Genomic DNA, 17,584 nt, shown 5'->3' on the forward strand with positions numbered 1-17,584 from the left:
TCTGTAGTCAATTTAATGGGCCATTGGTCTGAAATAGAGTGATGACAAAGATCTTGAGAAATGTTGGGTAATCTTTCCATCCAATCTTGAGATAAGAGAAACCTATCCAACCTACAACTAATAGTGTTTTCCTACACATTAGACTAGGTAAAAAGACCATTCTTGAGAGGGATGTCACATAAATTGTGTCTGGAAATAAAGATGGAGAAGTTGGGACTATATACCCAACTAATAGTGTTTCTCATGTAAGGAGTCTAACTCCTCCCAAAATCTCTCTCTTTGACAAAGAGTTGGGACTATATACCCTGTTAGAATCCAATTTATCCTGTCTTTTGTATTGGTGAACAAGATTGAGGCCGAGAATTCTCCCCTATCAATTTCCAGTCCAGATAATTCATCTTCCTTCCAAGCTATAATAATTCCACCTGATGCTCCTATTGCAGGAACGCCTACCCATTTCCTTCCCTTTATGCCCCATATAGCTTTTATAAGTTTCTTGTCTACTACCTCTTTCTTCTACTCCTAATGGATGACAATGTCTGGATTTTCTCTTTTAAGAGTTTCCTTCACTAGAGCCCTTTTGATTTGACCTCCCAATCCCCTAACTTTCCAACTTAGGACTTTCATCATTGTTTTCTTAAGGAAGTCCCCTTATTCAATCTATTAACTCTTGCAGTCTGGTCCCTTAGGCTCCATTGTAGTCTTTTCAGTTCTCTTTTGGAGCTCTTTTTTTCTCTCTTTTGTTGTGGTCCTTTACCTTTGAGGTTAAAATTCTCCTCTAAACCCTTCCGACTTCCCCTCTTCTTCCAATCCCCAGAAACCTCAAGAGATTCACTAATGTTGTATCCTCTGAAACCTTCCTTCCCGAGCTATTTGGTTCAGATGTTTGACAATCTACTTCTTGTTGAGAGTGGGACAAATCCCCATCTGAACCTAAAAGACAAGGGATCGATACAAAATGAGAAGATCCTTCAGATAAAACAAAAACTTAGGGTTTGTTGGAACTTGTGGTAGAGGAGACAAAGGAAGTTCTTGAAGAATTTCAATTGGAATGGCACGAACTAGAAAGGCATGGTGGTGATCCTCTTCCTTGTCTATGATTAAGACTATCCACATCTGAGGCTTTTCCATAATCCGGGTTAACTAATTGGACTTGTTCGAGAATCTCCACACTTCCCCATATCTCCTTCCCTTCAAATAATTTCTAAGCCCTTTGAAAGGCTTTCTCTTGAGGATCATCTTCACTATCTGCTTCGTAAGGATTGCCTTCAACACTCGAATCAGCTTCTTCATAGCCGAAGGATTCATCAAGGTTGGTTGAAGGTGTTGGAGCTCTGTGCATGGTTCCTTTAACCTTACCAAAGCTGGGTGGGGTTTCTAGCACTGGTTGTCCAGAGAAAGAGGGGTCGTTGGTGGGCTTAACTGAGGGGAATTCGGAATCACTAAAGGGTTGTAGGCCTCCGGAAAAGATCCCAGTAACTCAAAATTGTTGCTTATCGAGTTGGGTGGGTCGGATTCTTGGGGAGAGTCTTCAGATGGTTCTTTTTAAGGAGAAGGGAGGACTTTCCACTTCCTGTCTTCTTTTTGAAGAAGCCCTGTTCCTCTCTAACCTTGATAAGGAAACTTCCCACCTAAGAGATTGTTTTGCTACCTGCCGCCTACTTGTTGTTTCTGTTACTTTTCCTATCTGCACCAGCATGCTTCTGGGCAACGTTGGGGAAGGTGCCACGAGGTAGAGAACTGGTGGAATGATTCCACACAATCTGAATAGGGGGAAACTCGTTCGTCTTCTCCATCTCCACCAGGAGAGGAACAAACCTGGGGATAGCATGGACACCCCTTCTTCTCACTTTGATTCTGGCGTATTTTAGATTGAGAAAGTTCAGTGAGTCACGATCCACATCTTCCAATTTACTACACAATTATCCTATTAAAGAGAAGGTCTCCATTGTCCAGAGATAGAATGGGAGACCTCGTAATCTTACCCAACCATTGAAGCTCAGGGCATTTGGAACTGCATTTACCGTTGGCCACCACCTTTCTAGCTTTACCCATTCCCCATATACTGGAACTAGTTCCTGTTTCGCCCATGCCCAAACCAGCTCTTCAAAGGGGGCGAAACCCACGGCTTTGTCTTCTTTGATTGGAGAAAGTTCCAGCAGGACGTCGGAGTGCAGACTTGCAGACAGACCAATTTCAACGTCTTTCCAACTCAAGGAATGAGGCTTGGAAACTACAAATGCAAATTTCCAGTTTCCGAAGGGTCTGTCGCGATGAACGACGGAAATGAAGGCATGACCTCTTGCTCTGATGATTATACTTCTAGTGTCTAGGGGAGGAAAGAGGTTCTATGAAAGGTCTTTGGTCCCAGAGGAGGGTCTACTAAAGGAGAACAGATTTAACAACTGAACAAAATTCCTCCAGCCTTCGACTGATGGTTCTACAGGGATGCAAACGCTTCTAAATCTTTCTAAGTTTACCCAGTTACTCAGGTGAACGAACCTACCCCATTTTTTTTTCATTCGATTGTTATAAAAGAACTCTTCCTTTTTGATATTCGCTTCCTATCCACTAAAGTTCATCATTGCTTTCCTACTAAATCTTGGATAAAAGTTCTGATCCAAAGAAGATCATCATGCTGCAATATGAGTCGGGACTAGGTTCCCCTACCTCTTTTAGTTAGAGCAAACTCTTCCTCTTGTTTACCTTCCCTACGATCTAATTCGAAAGTCTTTGAGCCAATTGTTAGAAGTCTTCTTTTCATTTTTAGTTGTTCCTTTGTTAATTCATTGAGATTTGTCACCGGATGCCAGTGTTCACAGTCTCCAATAAGGTATTAGCACACAGCCTCATCGCCGGTAAGTTTAAGAGAATTCTCTTAGTGCGGTCATGATTTTGGTAATTTAGAATCATAAATGTAGTTGGATCATTATGTGCCCAAAATCTGAATACATCATGGTGTTAGAGATGATCAAATTCCAGCAATGGAGTACCCCTGCTCAGATACAAGAGCAAATGAAGCAGTCCCATGTTTATGTGCTTCTGAAGAAAGAAAAGTTTCTATAAGATCCACAACAGTTGTAGGGAGTTTTTTATAGGTCTCCCAAAGACAACTCCCATGAGGATGCTGGGGTTTGAGCATAGTTCTATACTCACAATACAACCCCGACATGCAAAACCATTATATCATGCCTAATGCACAAGCTCCTAGGTGACCCTGACTATATAAGGGAACTCATGGCCACAGGTATGGCTCTTACAGGCGCATTCACTTCAACTGCTCTAGCTTACTAAGACCTTTGCCTTTCCAAAACCTTCAGTTGACTTGACCACCAGAATCCTCGCCCCTATGACTACATTCCGGGGGTTCTGATGCCTTTTGACTCCTTATAGGTGGGACCCTCAACCTAATCACATCGGAAGTGAGGAAGCTCCCCTCATTACCAAATTTGGTAGCAAAATATGTAATTATTTTTGTGTGCATATAGGGGAAAAACATTTGGAGTAGTGAAATCGACCTTACCCAAAAACTTTGGGTAAGGTTAGTTTAGGGTTGGAGATTTCATAGCTCAAATTAGGTTAGGATCAACCTCAACCCAACCTAACCCAGTCCATTTGCACCCCTATGAGGGATGCCTTATGACCAGCTTGACCATGAATAAATTGGTACTATGCGGTAAATAATAAAAAAAATTACAAACAAATAAATCAATTTTCCATCCGCTACTTAACAATAACATATCTATTAAACCACCCAACTGGGCTACTTAAGTTTATCTTCATCACAAAGGATATGAACATTGGAGGTTATAACAATTAGGTGGGTTAGAATTAATTAGTCCAGAGCTCTGAAGCTACCAATTGAAATGTCAAATTTCTTAGATGGAAATTATGAACCTTTGCTTGATGATTGAGGCAAAATTACCAACATGATGCACAATGGTTCCATTGTCACAATGGAGAGAGTTTAACTATACATCTACAAGTTTGAACGAGTGCCTCCTCATTACAAGGGATGCCTTATGACCAAATTAACTACGAGATCAGTACTCTATAAAGTAAATTATAAAGAAAGAATCATAACATTTTGGGGTAGTGACACTTGCCTCCTTGAACTCTCATTTGTGATAGAGAGCTACCATGTACTTTTTGTGTCCCACACTTTGCTCCTACCATTAGCATTCTGTCAATTTTAAACTTTTATGAGATTATTTTGCCCTCTTCTTTATTCTTGGTTTGCTAATTAATGCTCTAGCTCTTTCAACTCTCATGTATTTCTTTTAAGCAAATGAAAAGAAAAAAGAACAGAAGAAGAAAGAAAAAAGTTGAAATTTTGAGTTTTGGAGATGCAATAGAGGAGAGGACAAAATGATTTCATAAATGCTCCAAACCAGTAATGCTAAATGTATTGGTATCTGAAATGACAGGGTAGTTCTATGTCTCAAATAAAATTTTAGGGACTTAAGTGTGACTACCACTGAAGTATAGGGAAGTTCTTTGTATTTTATTCTCTTTGTTGGTTAAAACAATGCATTATATATGTAATTGAGTGAAAGACCATTTCATAATAGCTTATTTGTGTTTCATTGAATAAGTTATTAAAAGAAGTTGGGTTCATTTTCATATTCTTAAGGCTATGTTTGGTTGCAATGCGAATTTATTTGCTTTGATACATAACAATGGTAGTGTAAATGATTTTGATACAAATTATGATTTATTTTTATTTCAAAATTTATGTTTAATCACAGTACAAATGAGGTAAAATAAGACCTAAAGCAGGATAAAGCAAAACCCAAAACATAATTAAACCAGAATTCACATTCTTTTCATTTGCACTCCCATGAATTTGTACTAGTGCAAATAAAATTGCACTACAACCAAACACAGCCTTAGGGATAATATCTAAAACTCACCATGACGCCTTTAGCATTTCTCTTAGGGGGTGTTCTTTTTTTGGATTTTGAGAGGGGGGAATGTTGGTCAATGAGAAACCCATGTTCATTTTTCAGATTTATGTGGGGAACAATGAAAGTTTATTTTCCTGGGTATCACTTACCCGGATAAATTAACTTTCCCATCTAGGAGAAAGTTGTCAATACTTGGATGTAACAAAAATGCCCCTTTTAGTAATAGAAATTTTTATGGATAAGATGGTCATTCCCTTATTTACATGGGAAATAAAAGAACATGGGTAAATGCACTTACCCAGGTAAGTGACTTACCGAAAAGCGAACAAGGCATTAAGTGACCATGGATTTTTTGCATTTCTTTAAACTTACCATGACTTTTCAAAACCTCTAGTAATCGCGCTGTTAGTGAGTTTTATTGTCTAAATCTCACCATCCATTAGATTTTTGTTAGTTCACCATCAATGATTATTAACAGAAGTTGTCCACATAAGCATTAGAATCTTTTACATAACCAAATTACCCCTAAAAGGATAATAAAACTTATTAGATATTTTTATGACAAAACTACCCCTAATCCAAGCTTGTATACATATTAGACCCACAACAGTTATGAGTAGTTTTGTCATAAAAATATTTAATAAGCTTGACTGATCATTCAAGGGTAATTTATTAATGATCAATAACAATGATCTAACGAAAATCTTAATGAAAGGTGAATGCTGGATAATAAAACTCACTAAAGAGGCTCTTTGGAAGTTTTAAAAAATTATAGTGAAATTAATAAAAATGTGAATAATTCATAGTGAGTATCAGACAATATCCCTATTCTTAAATGTCTTACATATGGTGTAAGACTAGTATGAACTCTATTGAGCGTATGCTGTACAACAATGTGAAAAACAGAATGCCAAGTTGTATATATATGTATGGTTGGCAATTGTTTTTAGTGCAGAAAGTTGTTTAGGATCAGGACCACCTTCCATGTGAGTTTCACATGCCTAAATCAGATTGGGGCTGGGTTGATCCACCCCTATGACAGTTTTGGCTGATGTGATGTAATTCGAACATACATACCAAACATTAATAGAAAGACCAAAGTTTCTACAATACCGATAAAACTTATGGGGTCGAGGTGGTTTCAGTTTGGCCATTTGTAAACTAACCAAAATCGAATTGACACGATCATAGATATATATTGATATTTTATATTTCAAATTTATATTTTTTAATGTTGGGAAGTGAGAAAATTCCCATATTTCTTTGTTTAAAATATTTTATACCATAAATTTTATTTTTTTAATTTACTTTTTTTAATAATAACATTTCAGTTCTTTAATTTAAATTATTATTTTTTATTTAAATCTTGTGAACCAATTGACCAAACCAAAAACCAACCCAAACTAATAGAATCCAAATCGGTCGATTTTCACCATTGGTTAGTAGTTTTGGCGACCAACTCCCCAACTTGACCAGGTCGGTTCGATTGGCCAAATAGCTTAGAACCAAATTAAATTGACCTGTGAACACCCCTAGATACAAGGACAAAAATTAAGTGAAACATTATGATACACACAAAGCAAAGAAAATGCCATTTTTATAAAACCACTTATTGAGATCAATCTGAATTATGTACTCCAAAAGATGTATAGTAGCCTAATGTGCAAAGAAGAGAGTTCGGATTGGCTCCCCACAGAGTGTGTTCCACATAACATCTTAATGTGGAGTTTGGATTTCCTCCTCATAGAGCGCTCCTTACACGGACATCACAAGATATACCAGTTGCACATTGGGAACACCTCCCATACTTTATGTTATTACTCATGGGAGATGTTTCCAATACATGGTGGGATGTGGCTGTGAGGCTAGTGTGAGGAGTAGATCCCAATTCCTCAATGTGCATTGAGAATATCTCTTGTAGACATAAAGTTTAGATTGGTGCTCCACATACACATCTTAACATGCATTGGAAGCATCTCCCTATAAGTCTATGACAAGCATGAGAAATGTAGGGGTGAGCACTATTTGGTTAAAACCGAAAAGTCAAATCCAAAATTTTTGTTTCAATTTTTTTTTGTTTGATTTTTTCAGTTTTTGGTTAAATTGGTTTTTTGTTTTGGTTTTTAGAATTAGAAATTCGATTAACTGAATTAACTGAACTTTCTAAGATTATATATAATATATAATTTGTAATATAATAAATTGAAATTCAATTTCATAATATATATTTTATAATATATATTAAATATTATAAATATATAATAAAGTATATATTATTAAAATTCGGTTTTAACCGGAATAACTGAAAAATGAACCAAAAATTTCGGTTTCAATTTTGGTTTTTATTTTTTAGTTTACTTTTTAAAATTTCAGTTTATCCGGTTTGGTTTTTAATCGAATAAACCAAATGCTCACCCCTATGATAAATATTCTCAATACACGGTTGGGATGTACTATGAGGCATGCTCTGTAGGGGTGCTAGTGCAAATTCTCTCTTGTACTTGTAATATGTTCCCATGTGCACAAGGGACATGTTTGTCCATATTACATCCCTTTGATTTATTGATGTGACTCCACCTTAAATTGGTTGTGACAACAATGTATCAAAGGTTTCCAAAATTGTTCATTACACCAACTTCAACAACACATCCAAACCTTGCATTGCGAACATCTCTCCATGAATGACAACACAATTAAGGGATGTTGGTGTGAGGTGGAGGTCACTTTGGTTGTTTGGAAAAAATAGCCTAGGCTGTGTTGGGAGCCTCTACAAATGGCACCTTAGCTAATTTGGGTCATCAGTTGTCTTTTCAACTAAAAAAGTATTGAGTGTATACTATTTTACCCACACTCATTATGAGATGTCATTCACAGCAAGCTCCCAAAACATCCCAAACTATTTTTTATAAATAGCCAAAAGTTTTTCTTGTGAGGTGGGTTCGTGAGGAACAAGTCTAGACTGGCATTGGAGGTGGTCATTTCCGTTGTTTTAAAAGGCTTAAGCCTTGAGGTGTGAGGTGTATGCCTTGAGGCAAGACGCACAGAATTTGCCTCAAGGCTTAAGCCTCACAAGTTTGATGCGAGGCGATGTGAGGCTTAAGCCTTTATTAGAATGAGACATAAGCCTTAAGCCTCAAGGCGTGAGGTGTAGCTTGAGGCATAAAAAGGCATAAGCCTCAAGTATCAATGATTATTTAGTGATTTAATGCAAAAGAATACATTTTTTATAATTTAAAACATATAAAAACACTTTAATAATTATAGACCAAATAAAAAATAAAAAGTAAAAAAGAAAAAACAACAAGGCAAATAAAATTCTATTAGTTTTTCTTAGTGTTTTAAGATAGTTTAATGCAAAAAGGATTACTCAAGTTCTTAATTTCTTTTTGGATAATTCAAGTGAGGTTTTTCTTAATATTCTAAAAGTTGTTGTTGTTGTTGTTGTTAAATCAACTATGTTTTTCTTTTCTTCTAAATTGTTTTTTTTTTAACATGAAACATAAAATATTTATAATTGTTAGTTGATTAGTTATTATTTTATTTAATGCTTAAATGCCTAAACTTATTGCTTATAAGCTTCTAATTTATGGATATATGCACTTTCTAACATTTCAATTCAGCATATTATATGTTATTTTCATTAATTTATAAACTTCAATTGATTTTTTTCTTAAATTTTGAGCATACACCCAAGGTTTCAAATTTTGATACGATAAGCCCGATACGAGGCATATCGTGTTGTATTTTGAAAAAGTTAGATATGAGATACGGTGGAAAATCAGTATATCATCTTTTTTCTCCACCGTATCGAAGCATATCGAGGGCATGTCGGGGCATATTGATGGTGTATTAGGGGCGTATCAACCTATACATTATGAAAAGGATACAACCAAAAACTGAAAAAAAAAAAATAAAGGAGGAAAGAAAGTTTCTTTTCCATAGCCTAGCCTGTGGCACGACATGAAGCACGGCCCGCCAGGCCCATAACGGGTCGTGCTTGGCCTGCCCGGGAATATAGCCGTTGGATCCCCCAACGGCTAGTTTCAGCTTTATTTTTGGGGAGGGGTTTACAGAAATAACCCCCCAACAGCTATAAACAACCATATTAGGGGGGTATTTCTGTATTTTGCTTATGGGGGATTGAAAAATGGCATAAATGCCCCCCAACAGCTATGTAACAACTAGTTTAGGAGGGCATTTTGGGTAAAGTTATAAGTAACTTCACAATGACCAAAATACCCCTCCTAACAACTAAATAACATGTTTTTTTGGGTATTTTGGGCAATTGAATTATGTTCGATTCCTATAAATAATACTATCCTCCACCAGTCTCATTACACCAATTCAACAATTCTATTAATTCTCTCTCTTTCATACTCATACATTATCAACTATCTACAATCTGTGAAATTCTTATTAGCTGATTGTTTGATTCTGCATTCTCCAATTTTCAAGTCTCAACTTAATCGAAGTTTGACTTTCAACAAGAAGAAGGCTTGCTCAACCAGCTCAAGTATCTCAATTCAGGAGGCTTGGACATTGAAAGGCTTCAACCGTTGAAATCAAGTTGGGATTTTGAACCAATAATCTGGGTAAGTCGAATTAGATTAATTTTTATCTTTTTAGAATTAAAAAACAAATGGCCGGCCCTTCTCAAAACCGATTCCCCAACATGTTCACCATGGATGACATTCAATCGCATTATGATAGTATTAGTGTTAACATTGATGCCGATGCATTTGATGTTGATGAAAGTGGAACTTTCACCCCCGGTAATAGTGATACTAGGGGAAAAAGGAGGGCTTCCAAGCTGAGTAGCTCGGTTTGGAAGGTTTTCAAAGTAGAGGATATTGAAGGAAAGGGGAAAAGGGCTATTTCCCAAAAATGTAGGCAAGACTTTAGTTATTGTAGCAAGGGTGGTATGGGTCATTTGAGCAGACATCTGCTCACACATGAGCGAGAGGAAGATGAAGGGAGAGAAACAACCCAAACATAGATTGGGAGGGGGACTAGTTTTGGTATTTTTAGATATTCACAAGAAAAAAATAAGACAAGAACTTGCTAAGTATATTGTACATGTAGAATAACCATTTATATTAGCTGAAGATCCAAAGCTAGAAAAATGGTTGCGTAGTTCTATAAACCCACAATATAAAAAAGTTTCTAGCAATACTATAAGAACTGATCCTTTGAAAATTTTTTATTCATATAAACAAAATTTAATTTCTTTGTTAGCAAATCTTAATTCTAAAGTTACAATTACTTCGGATGTTTAGACATCCAAATTTATTATTAATTATATTTGTGTTACCAACCATTTCATTGATGAAAAATGGCTTTTGAATAAAAGAATTTTAAGTTTTACTAGGCTTGAATGGCCACATAGTGGCCCAGCTATTGCTGCAAGTATTTTCTATTAGTTTTGATAATGCTAGAAATAATGATTTTGCAATAAATATTTTAAAATCTCAATTAAAACCATGCTTAAATGGTAAATTATTTCATATTAGATGTGCATGTCACATCTTAAATTTATGTATTCAAGATGCCTTGAATATTATTTCAAATCATATTTCAAAAATTAGAAATTGTATTATATATATAAAAAGTTCAGGGCAAGAAAACAAAAACTTAAATATTTATGCCAAAATTATGGTTTAAAATATAAACATTTTATATTAGATGTAAAGCATAAGTGGAATTCTACCTATGCTATGTTAGAAAGTTGTGTATGTAATAAATAATTTTTTTTTATAATTTAAAAATGCCTAATGATATGATATTTGAGGAAGATTGAGAAATGACAATCTGTATAAGAGATTTCTTAAAACATTTTTATGATGCAACAAATGAATTATCTGGAATTTATTATCTAACTAGTTGTAATTTACCGTATCAATTAATGATAATTAGTGATTGTTTTGCCAAATATAGAAATAATCCACAACTTCAATGTATTGTTGAAATTATGGAAAATAAATTTAAAAAATATTGGGAGAACATTTCTCCCCTTTATTGTTTAGCTACAATATTAAACCCTAGGATTAGAAAGATGGTTTAGATATTTTACTTGAAACATATTATGAAAATATGAATATTGATATAGAAAATAAAAAAGAAGAAATTAATAATTTATTATTTGAAATATGCAGTTTGTATGAATCTGAAGTTTTCCTACAACTTGTTCATCTTCTTCTTCTTCTTCTAACTTTGAGTCCAATAGTAGAAGATAAAATATTTTTTATTTAATAAGTAGAATGCAGAAATCTGCTAGTTCTTCAACAAGTTCATTTACTGAACTTAATTTTTATTTGCAAGCAAATTTTTTTAATTTAGGTGAAGCATCAAATAATTTTGATATTTTAGCCTAGTGGAGTGAACACTCAAAAAATTATCTAGTTCTTGTCATCATGGCACGTGATCTACTAACCCTTCCGGTGTCTACAGTTCCATCGGAGCCTTGTTTTAGTGCAGGTATCAAGGTGTTGGATGACAAAAGAAGTTGCATGAACGATGAGAGCATAGAGATGTCCATCTGCTTCAAGGATTGGCTAGATGCAAAAGATAGATTACAAGACAAGGGAGGGCATGATACAACACTGGACATTTCACCCAAAACAGATGATGAAAGTCATGAATGATGATTCATGAATTTGACTACTTGTAGAATTTTTCATTTTTTCAAATTATTGTAAATTTTTTAAGTTTTATTTAATTTATTTGATATATATATTTTTTAAAATTTTCAACAATGTAATTTTTGTATTTCCAATTTGTAACCATATTGTATTTTTTATATTTTATTAATTTATTCCATTTTTATATTTCATTCATCCAAGTTATGCAATGATCCAATCATTATATTTGTAATTCACTAATTCGTGTCATTCAAATTTAAATGAAATAAAATTCCTATTTTTCTTCCAATTTGTTATTCCACCATTCTTATTTCAATTTGGTTAATAAGTATTTTTTTTTCATTTATGTATTAAATAACTTAGAATTCTCATTTCTTAATTTTTTAAATAGTTCCTAATTCCCAAAGTTCATAGGAAAGTTAAATATTTTAGTTTTACAATTTTACTTAGAAAAGAAATCAAAATTTTCAAAATAATAAATAAAAAAAAATAGTGCAGCCCGGTTTGGCCTAGGCCCAAGGCCCGCCCTATGGCCTGACCCGACACAGTCCAAGCCCATGGCACAACCTGCAGCCTGGCCAGCCCAAGCCCGCATGCTAGCACGACACAGCATGATCCCACTTGAGCCTGGGCTGTCTCCCAAAATTTCCACTAGGGAAGATGGCACGACCCGTGGCAGCTCGCAGGCCAGCACGACCCGACCCACCTTAAAGGCAGGCCGCCTCGTGCCAGTTCGGCACGACCCACTTTACACCTCTACATTTGAATTGATAGTAACAAGTGGTTATTGGTAATGTAGGATAATATAGAGATTGAGTGCTGGTGAGAGCTAGTATTTACTTGGCAAAAACCATTTGATTTGGGTGGTTCAGCTGTTGACCCATTTGATCCGATCACCATGTTACGGGTTGTATATTTAATATATTTATAAATTTCTAGAGGCCATAACTTTTCACTCCAATATTTAATTAGAGTTTTATTTTTTATTTTTTATAATTTTATGAGATCTATGCATCTCAAGGGACAAAATCTATTTGACTTGCTACTTTTTCTAAAAAAAAACCCTTTTTTGGGCATCAAATTATAAATTTTAACATTTTTTTATAAATAAAAAGTTATAAATTGAATTAAATAATTATAAGTTAAACATAAAATAATATTTATAAGTTAAATAATTATATGTTAAATATCAAAAATTGATTTTTAAGGCATTGGTTAAAACTGCAAAGTGGTTGAGTGGAACCCACGAGTTCCATGGGTCGTTATAATTGCAAATTTGTTGACTAGAAACAAGTACAACTCAAAATGCATGTACAAAACCTGGTTTGCGGCATATAAGTCGGATGGTCCAACCAATATAAGTTGGGTTTGTGAGTTGTGTCGAGATTTTCTGAGTGCATGTGGTGTGCAACTAAAGAAAAAAGTGAACATTTGGTTTTAGAGTCGTCAATCTTTTATCTCAACAGTTGGACTAAAAAAATAGGAAGTTAATTCGATGGAGGAGCCAAATCCTTGACTGCAACCAACCAAACAATTAAAACATGGTTAGATGAAGAACGCACCACTCAGTGACAAGTCTCAATTGTCCCTTTCGCTTTGTTTTAATGGTTGAGGTGTTTTTGCACATCATTAATTAGCACCCTTTAGGCTTTTACTGTGATTTTCAATTGTTTCTTTTTACATAAAGTATAACATAGCAAATGAAGGCCATTTAATATTTGTATACAATAAATGTATAATACTTATAATCCAAAAGTTTAAGTTCTTATATATCTTTCACTCCAGTTAACCGATATGTGCATTCCAACATAAAATAAAATATTTCCATGCACCATCAAATTGTTGAAGATAATGTGCCGATGAAGGCAGTAAAACCGGCGGCACCAAAGGTGTTGTGGGCCCCTCAGAATTTTAAGTGGATGGGTTTGATAAATAATTTGAGTCTTTGAAAGGAAAGGAAGTTTCATTAAATTGGATATGCACACTGATGAAGTAGTGATCAGTTGCAAAATCCAAGCATCTATAATTATGATGAAGGGGGTTGTAGCCCATAAAAATACATAGCTTTGATGGATAGTCCAGTTTGTGAGTCATATAGGGGTGAATATATGGAAAACATAAATAGCTAAAGGATTTTAAAAATTTATAATATGCAATTTTACCGAAAAGTGTTTCATAGGGAGTCTTGCCATGGAGAGCACGAGTGGGCAGTTGATTGGGTAGATATACCACAGTCTCAAAAGCTTTAACCCAATGAGTGTGCGGAACAGAAGCATGATTCAGCAAGGTAAGGCCTGTTTCAACAATTTGTCTGAAGGTAAACGTGCATGGAATCACCATCCTTTTTGACAAGTAGAAGCTGGTTCCGAAGTTGGGTAATCTGAGCCTTTGATTTGGATGCATATAAGTTCTCCAACACCCGCCAAGCATCTCGACTTGTATAACAAGATTTGGTCTTCTTTGATCCATGATGAATGAGCTGAATTGGATGTAGTGTTATCCGAAAAGTACCGAGAAGGACATGTGAGAGAACCATCTGCATACCCCATTAGTTCTGCTCCAACCAACGCTATAAGTATTTGAAATTTTCAGAGTAGATAGTTATGACCATCCATCTTTATCGAGATGGTGTCTGGGATACTGCTGTTTCCAAAAACACAGGTGCGGAGGGTGACGAAGATGGGTGGGCAGTGGTTGATGCAACTGCACCGGACTGAGTAGACATGGTTTCAGATTGACGAGTCTCCGATACCATGAAAGATAAGAAGAGTTTGAAGAAAATCGATCATACTTCATATTGGGTGATTCGGTTATTATATTTAAAATGATAAATAAGAAGATAAGTTACAATAGAACTGAACTCAGAATTTTATTCTAGTTGATTAGTGGATATAAAAGATAGGTAGTTAGGCTGTACAACAGAACTAATCCAATTAGTTATGCGAGCAGCTTGGACTGATATCAGTTGGACGTGAGCACGTTATCTTCAACATGACCCTCCTCCCCACAGCCATTAATTCAAACCCGTGATAGGACGATAAACCATAGGCATCAAGTTGATGATGAAACATTGCGGTATTGAAAGGTTATTGTTGACACTCACGCGTGTCTGTCAATGGAAAGCTAAAACTGCATCCAAATTTGGGGGGATTGTAGACTAAAAACCGATTGCAATGGGGCCAGTGCTTGATGAGATGATTGAGAGAGGCGTTTGAACCAACTCAATTCATCATCATGTGGAATGGTAATCAAACATCAATTCTCACAGCTATACCTACATCTATAGGCATAGGCGAGATTGTTCATTGAAAAGATTAGTTTAATTTTTAGTCGACCAACCAGCTGGACCATTACACTTTGAGGTTGGATTGATCGTAAGGTACAGAAGGGCACGGGTTCAAATCGGAAAACGAAAAGGCAGGATCTCCACCAGCTTGGTGCGTCAATGGGACCATTGATGGTTAAGTCTATTCTATATTACCTCGGCTCTGTGGCAGCTAAAAAGTCCACCAATCTATTCTTCACAAAATGCGCCTCACCGGCCTCAGTGCATCTCGAGAAAAAAAAAGGCCATCTTTAAAAGGCATGAATAAAAAAAGACCATCTTTAAAGGCATGAATAGATGTGCGACTAAGATGCACGCATTGTGTAAAGAATAGAATCGGACTCGAGAAAAAAAAAAAGGACCACCTTTAAAAGGCATGAATAAAAAAGATTGAAATGATTACTGAAGCTGATCATCATCACAAACTTTTCAATTATATATAATAGATCCTGGAAATCATACTCCATATATGACATAATGATATAAACAACAAACCCTATATATAGTATATATGTATGTATATCCTAATAGAATAAAAGATCCATTACAACCTTGGATTATTATAGATGACATGATCAAACCCGGCCCAACTATAATAATGACGATAATATAAAAAGCCCATGAAATTGTCTGAGTATTATTACACGATGACACATGCCGAATGATTTTCTTCACTGAAGTAATCGCAGCGACTGACATAATAACCCCTGTAGTATGGCACTCTACCACAACCACAACCACAACCATCATAACATGGAGGTGGAGGTGGTGGCATCCCATACCCATGGTAGCATGGCCCTCCGCTGTATCCCTCGTAACATGGTCTACAGCATACCCCAAATAGTGGGCCCGGTGGTGCCGGCTCCGGTGGTTTTGGTGCGGGTTCTGCTGGCTTTGGTGGTGCCGGCTCCGGTGGTTTGGGTGCCGGCTCTGGTGGCTTGGGTGGTGCCGGCTCTGGTGGCTTGGGGGGTGCCGGCTCAGGTGGTTTTGGAGCCGGTTCGGGTGGTTTGGGAGCTGGTGCGGGTGTCCGTGGGAGGTCCTTGTTGGGAGGCTTGTCGCCGTCTTTGATCTCATAGCTTTTGATGCATTTTCCGGCCTTGCAGCAGAGCTTCCTCATGAATTTATCTGGGCAGCATAAGCAACCGATGATGGTCACCTTGTTCTGCTTCTCATCGAATACCTGATCTCTTATTTCTTTAGTGTGGTAAAGATTGAAAGAAAGGGACGCCCAAACAATGTTAGTGTTTTTTTCTTTTCTTAGTTATGCAATTGAATAAAGGCAAATTAAACCAAAATTAGAGAGAGAGAGAGAGAGAGAGGCATGCAAGGGGATAACAAGAAAAAGATTGCTAACCAGAGAATTGACAGAGTGTTTTCTTGATTTTCTTATAGCAGTGAGGGCATCCAAGGTCAACCTCCAGCACAATTGTTGAAACCTGAAATTAAACCAAAGGCTTTAATTTGAGCAAATAAATAAAAATAACGGAGGCCATGATTTGATGGCTTCTTGTTTTTCCTTCCTGATCAACTTAAATTTTCTTTCAGTCCCATGTGTTGGAGATCGAGCATTTCCTTTCGGGTTAATTGAATTGCGTTATTAGATCCGGGAGAACTCAAAGTTGTACACGCGAAACAAAATTGAAAGGAATTGTAGCACAACCACCGAAAAGAGAACGAGAACTACTGATTACTTTTTTCCCTTCTGAGATGAGATGAGAAGAGAAGAGAAAGAAATGAGGGGTTTGAGATATAGAGATGGTTCGATTTCATACCTTTTGCGCCATTGTCGTTGTTGTTGAAGTTATGATCAAAAGATCTGAATTTCATTCACCAGGAGCTGATCGGAAAACACTTACAACGTACACAGAGACAGAGAGGAAGAAGAGAGGGAGCAATTGTGTCCAGTGAAGTGATTATCTCTCTCTCTCTTGTGATAATCATATGAAACGAAAGTGGGACCAAAGGAAAGGAGGAACGCAAATCCTACTTTCGCGATCGAGTAGCTCTGAAGATGTACGTCGGTGGTGTAGTTTTAAGTAAAGAGAAAACACCCACTCTGACTCTGAGTTGAAACTCCAAAGATGAAGGGAAAGAAGGGTAACATCCGTGAGAGTAAATCAAAGATGGAGGATCTATGTGGTTGCACTTACTAATCGCGAGCGTAGGATGAACGTTAACGGGGTTTTGGAAAGTAATTATAAGATCATTCCCGTTTCCCAATCCCATCCAACAGCGCCTGAAACGAGTGTTCTGGACGTAGAATTTTATGTGGATCAACGTTGGTGACGTTCAATCCCCCCGATCCCATCGTTCCAAATCCCATGTGCTGCTCATCGTCCTATCCCACCATCCCCAATAATTTCTTTTGAGGATGCGACAGAGAGGAGTCGTGTAGCGTTGAAAGATAAACGGATTTTAGTAGTGTATGACCCTTTTAGTGGTTCATGAATTCATCACGTCAATAAAATAAATAACAGAAAATTATGATTCAGTCCACTGACCAATAAATAAGTCTTTACTAAGGTGGTAAGATTTGCTTGTAATTAATCAATAGCATTTTGCCACGTGGAAGCATTTGCAGTTGCAGGGGGCAACCTCCCATACGTATTGTACTTGTACCCTTCGGAAGGAGGACTTCTCTAAACTGGACTAGATCTGGCGGGCCTACAGAGGTACCCCCTTCACTTATGATTTACACTAGCTGTTGCAAAATG

General features: G+C 36.4%; 1 protein-coding gene and 1 long non-coding RNA gene across 2 annotated transcripts; one reads left to right on the forward strand and one right to left on the reverse strand.

Annotated features, from left to right (window-relative positions):
* The first annotated feature begins 261 nt into the window (after positions 1–261).
* On the forward strand, positions 262–11,745 carry LOC148878494 (uncharacterized). Its single transcript, XR_016102419.1, has 3 exons — positions 262–2,492; positions 9,363–9,499; positions 11,355–11,745. It is a non-coding gene; the product is annotated as an uncharacterized LOC148878494 (long non-coding RNA).
* Positions 11,746–15,285: 3,540 nt separating this feature from the next.
* On the reverse strand, positions 15,286–17,345 carry LOC148878495 (Heavy metal transport/detoxification superfamily protein). Its single transcript, XM_088955631.1, has 3 exons — positions 16,643–17,345; positions 16,225–16,306; positions 15,286–16,064 (listed from the first exon to the last, which is right to left on the reverse strand). The coding sequence occupies exons 1-3, from the start codon at positions 16,652–16,654 to the stop codon at positions 15,511–15,513; spliced, it is 648 nt and encodes a 215-aa protein (XP_088811757.1). The 5' UTR covers positions 16,655–17,345; the 3' UTR covers positions 15,286–15,510.
* Positions 17,346–17,584: the final 239 nt, after the last annotated feature.

Source organism: Nelumbo lutea, chromosome 1, assembly GCF_056320005.1.
Source record: "Nelumbo lutea isolate HS-2025 chromosome 1, American lotus-T2T, whole genome shotgun sequence".
NCBI classification, from domain to species: domain Eukaryota; kingdom Viridiplantae; phylum Streptophyta; class Magnoliopsida; order Proteales; family Nelumbonaceae; genus Nelumbo; species Nelumbo lutea.

Excerpts from the sequence above, each read along its gene's own strand:
- LOC148878495 (XM_088955631.1), bottom strand. Across the intron at positions 16,065-16,224 it reads AACACTCTGTCAATTCTCTG|AAATAAGAGATCAGGTATTC; the intron begins GTTAGCAATCTT and ends ACCACACTAAAG.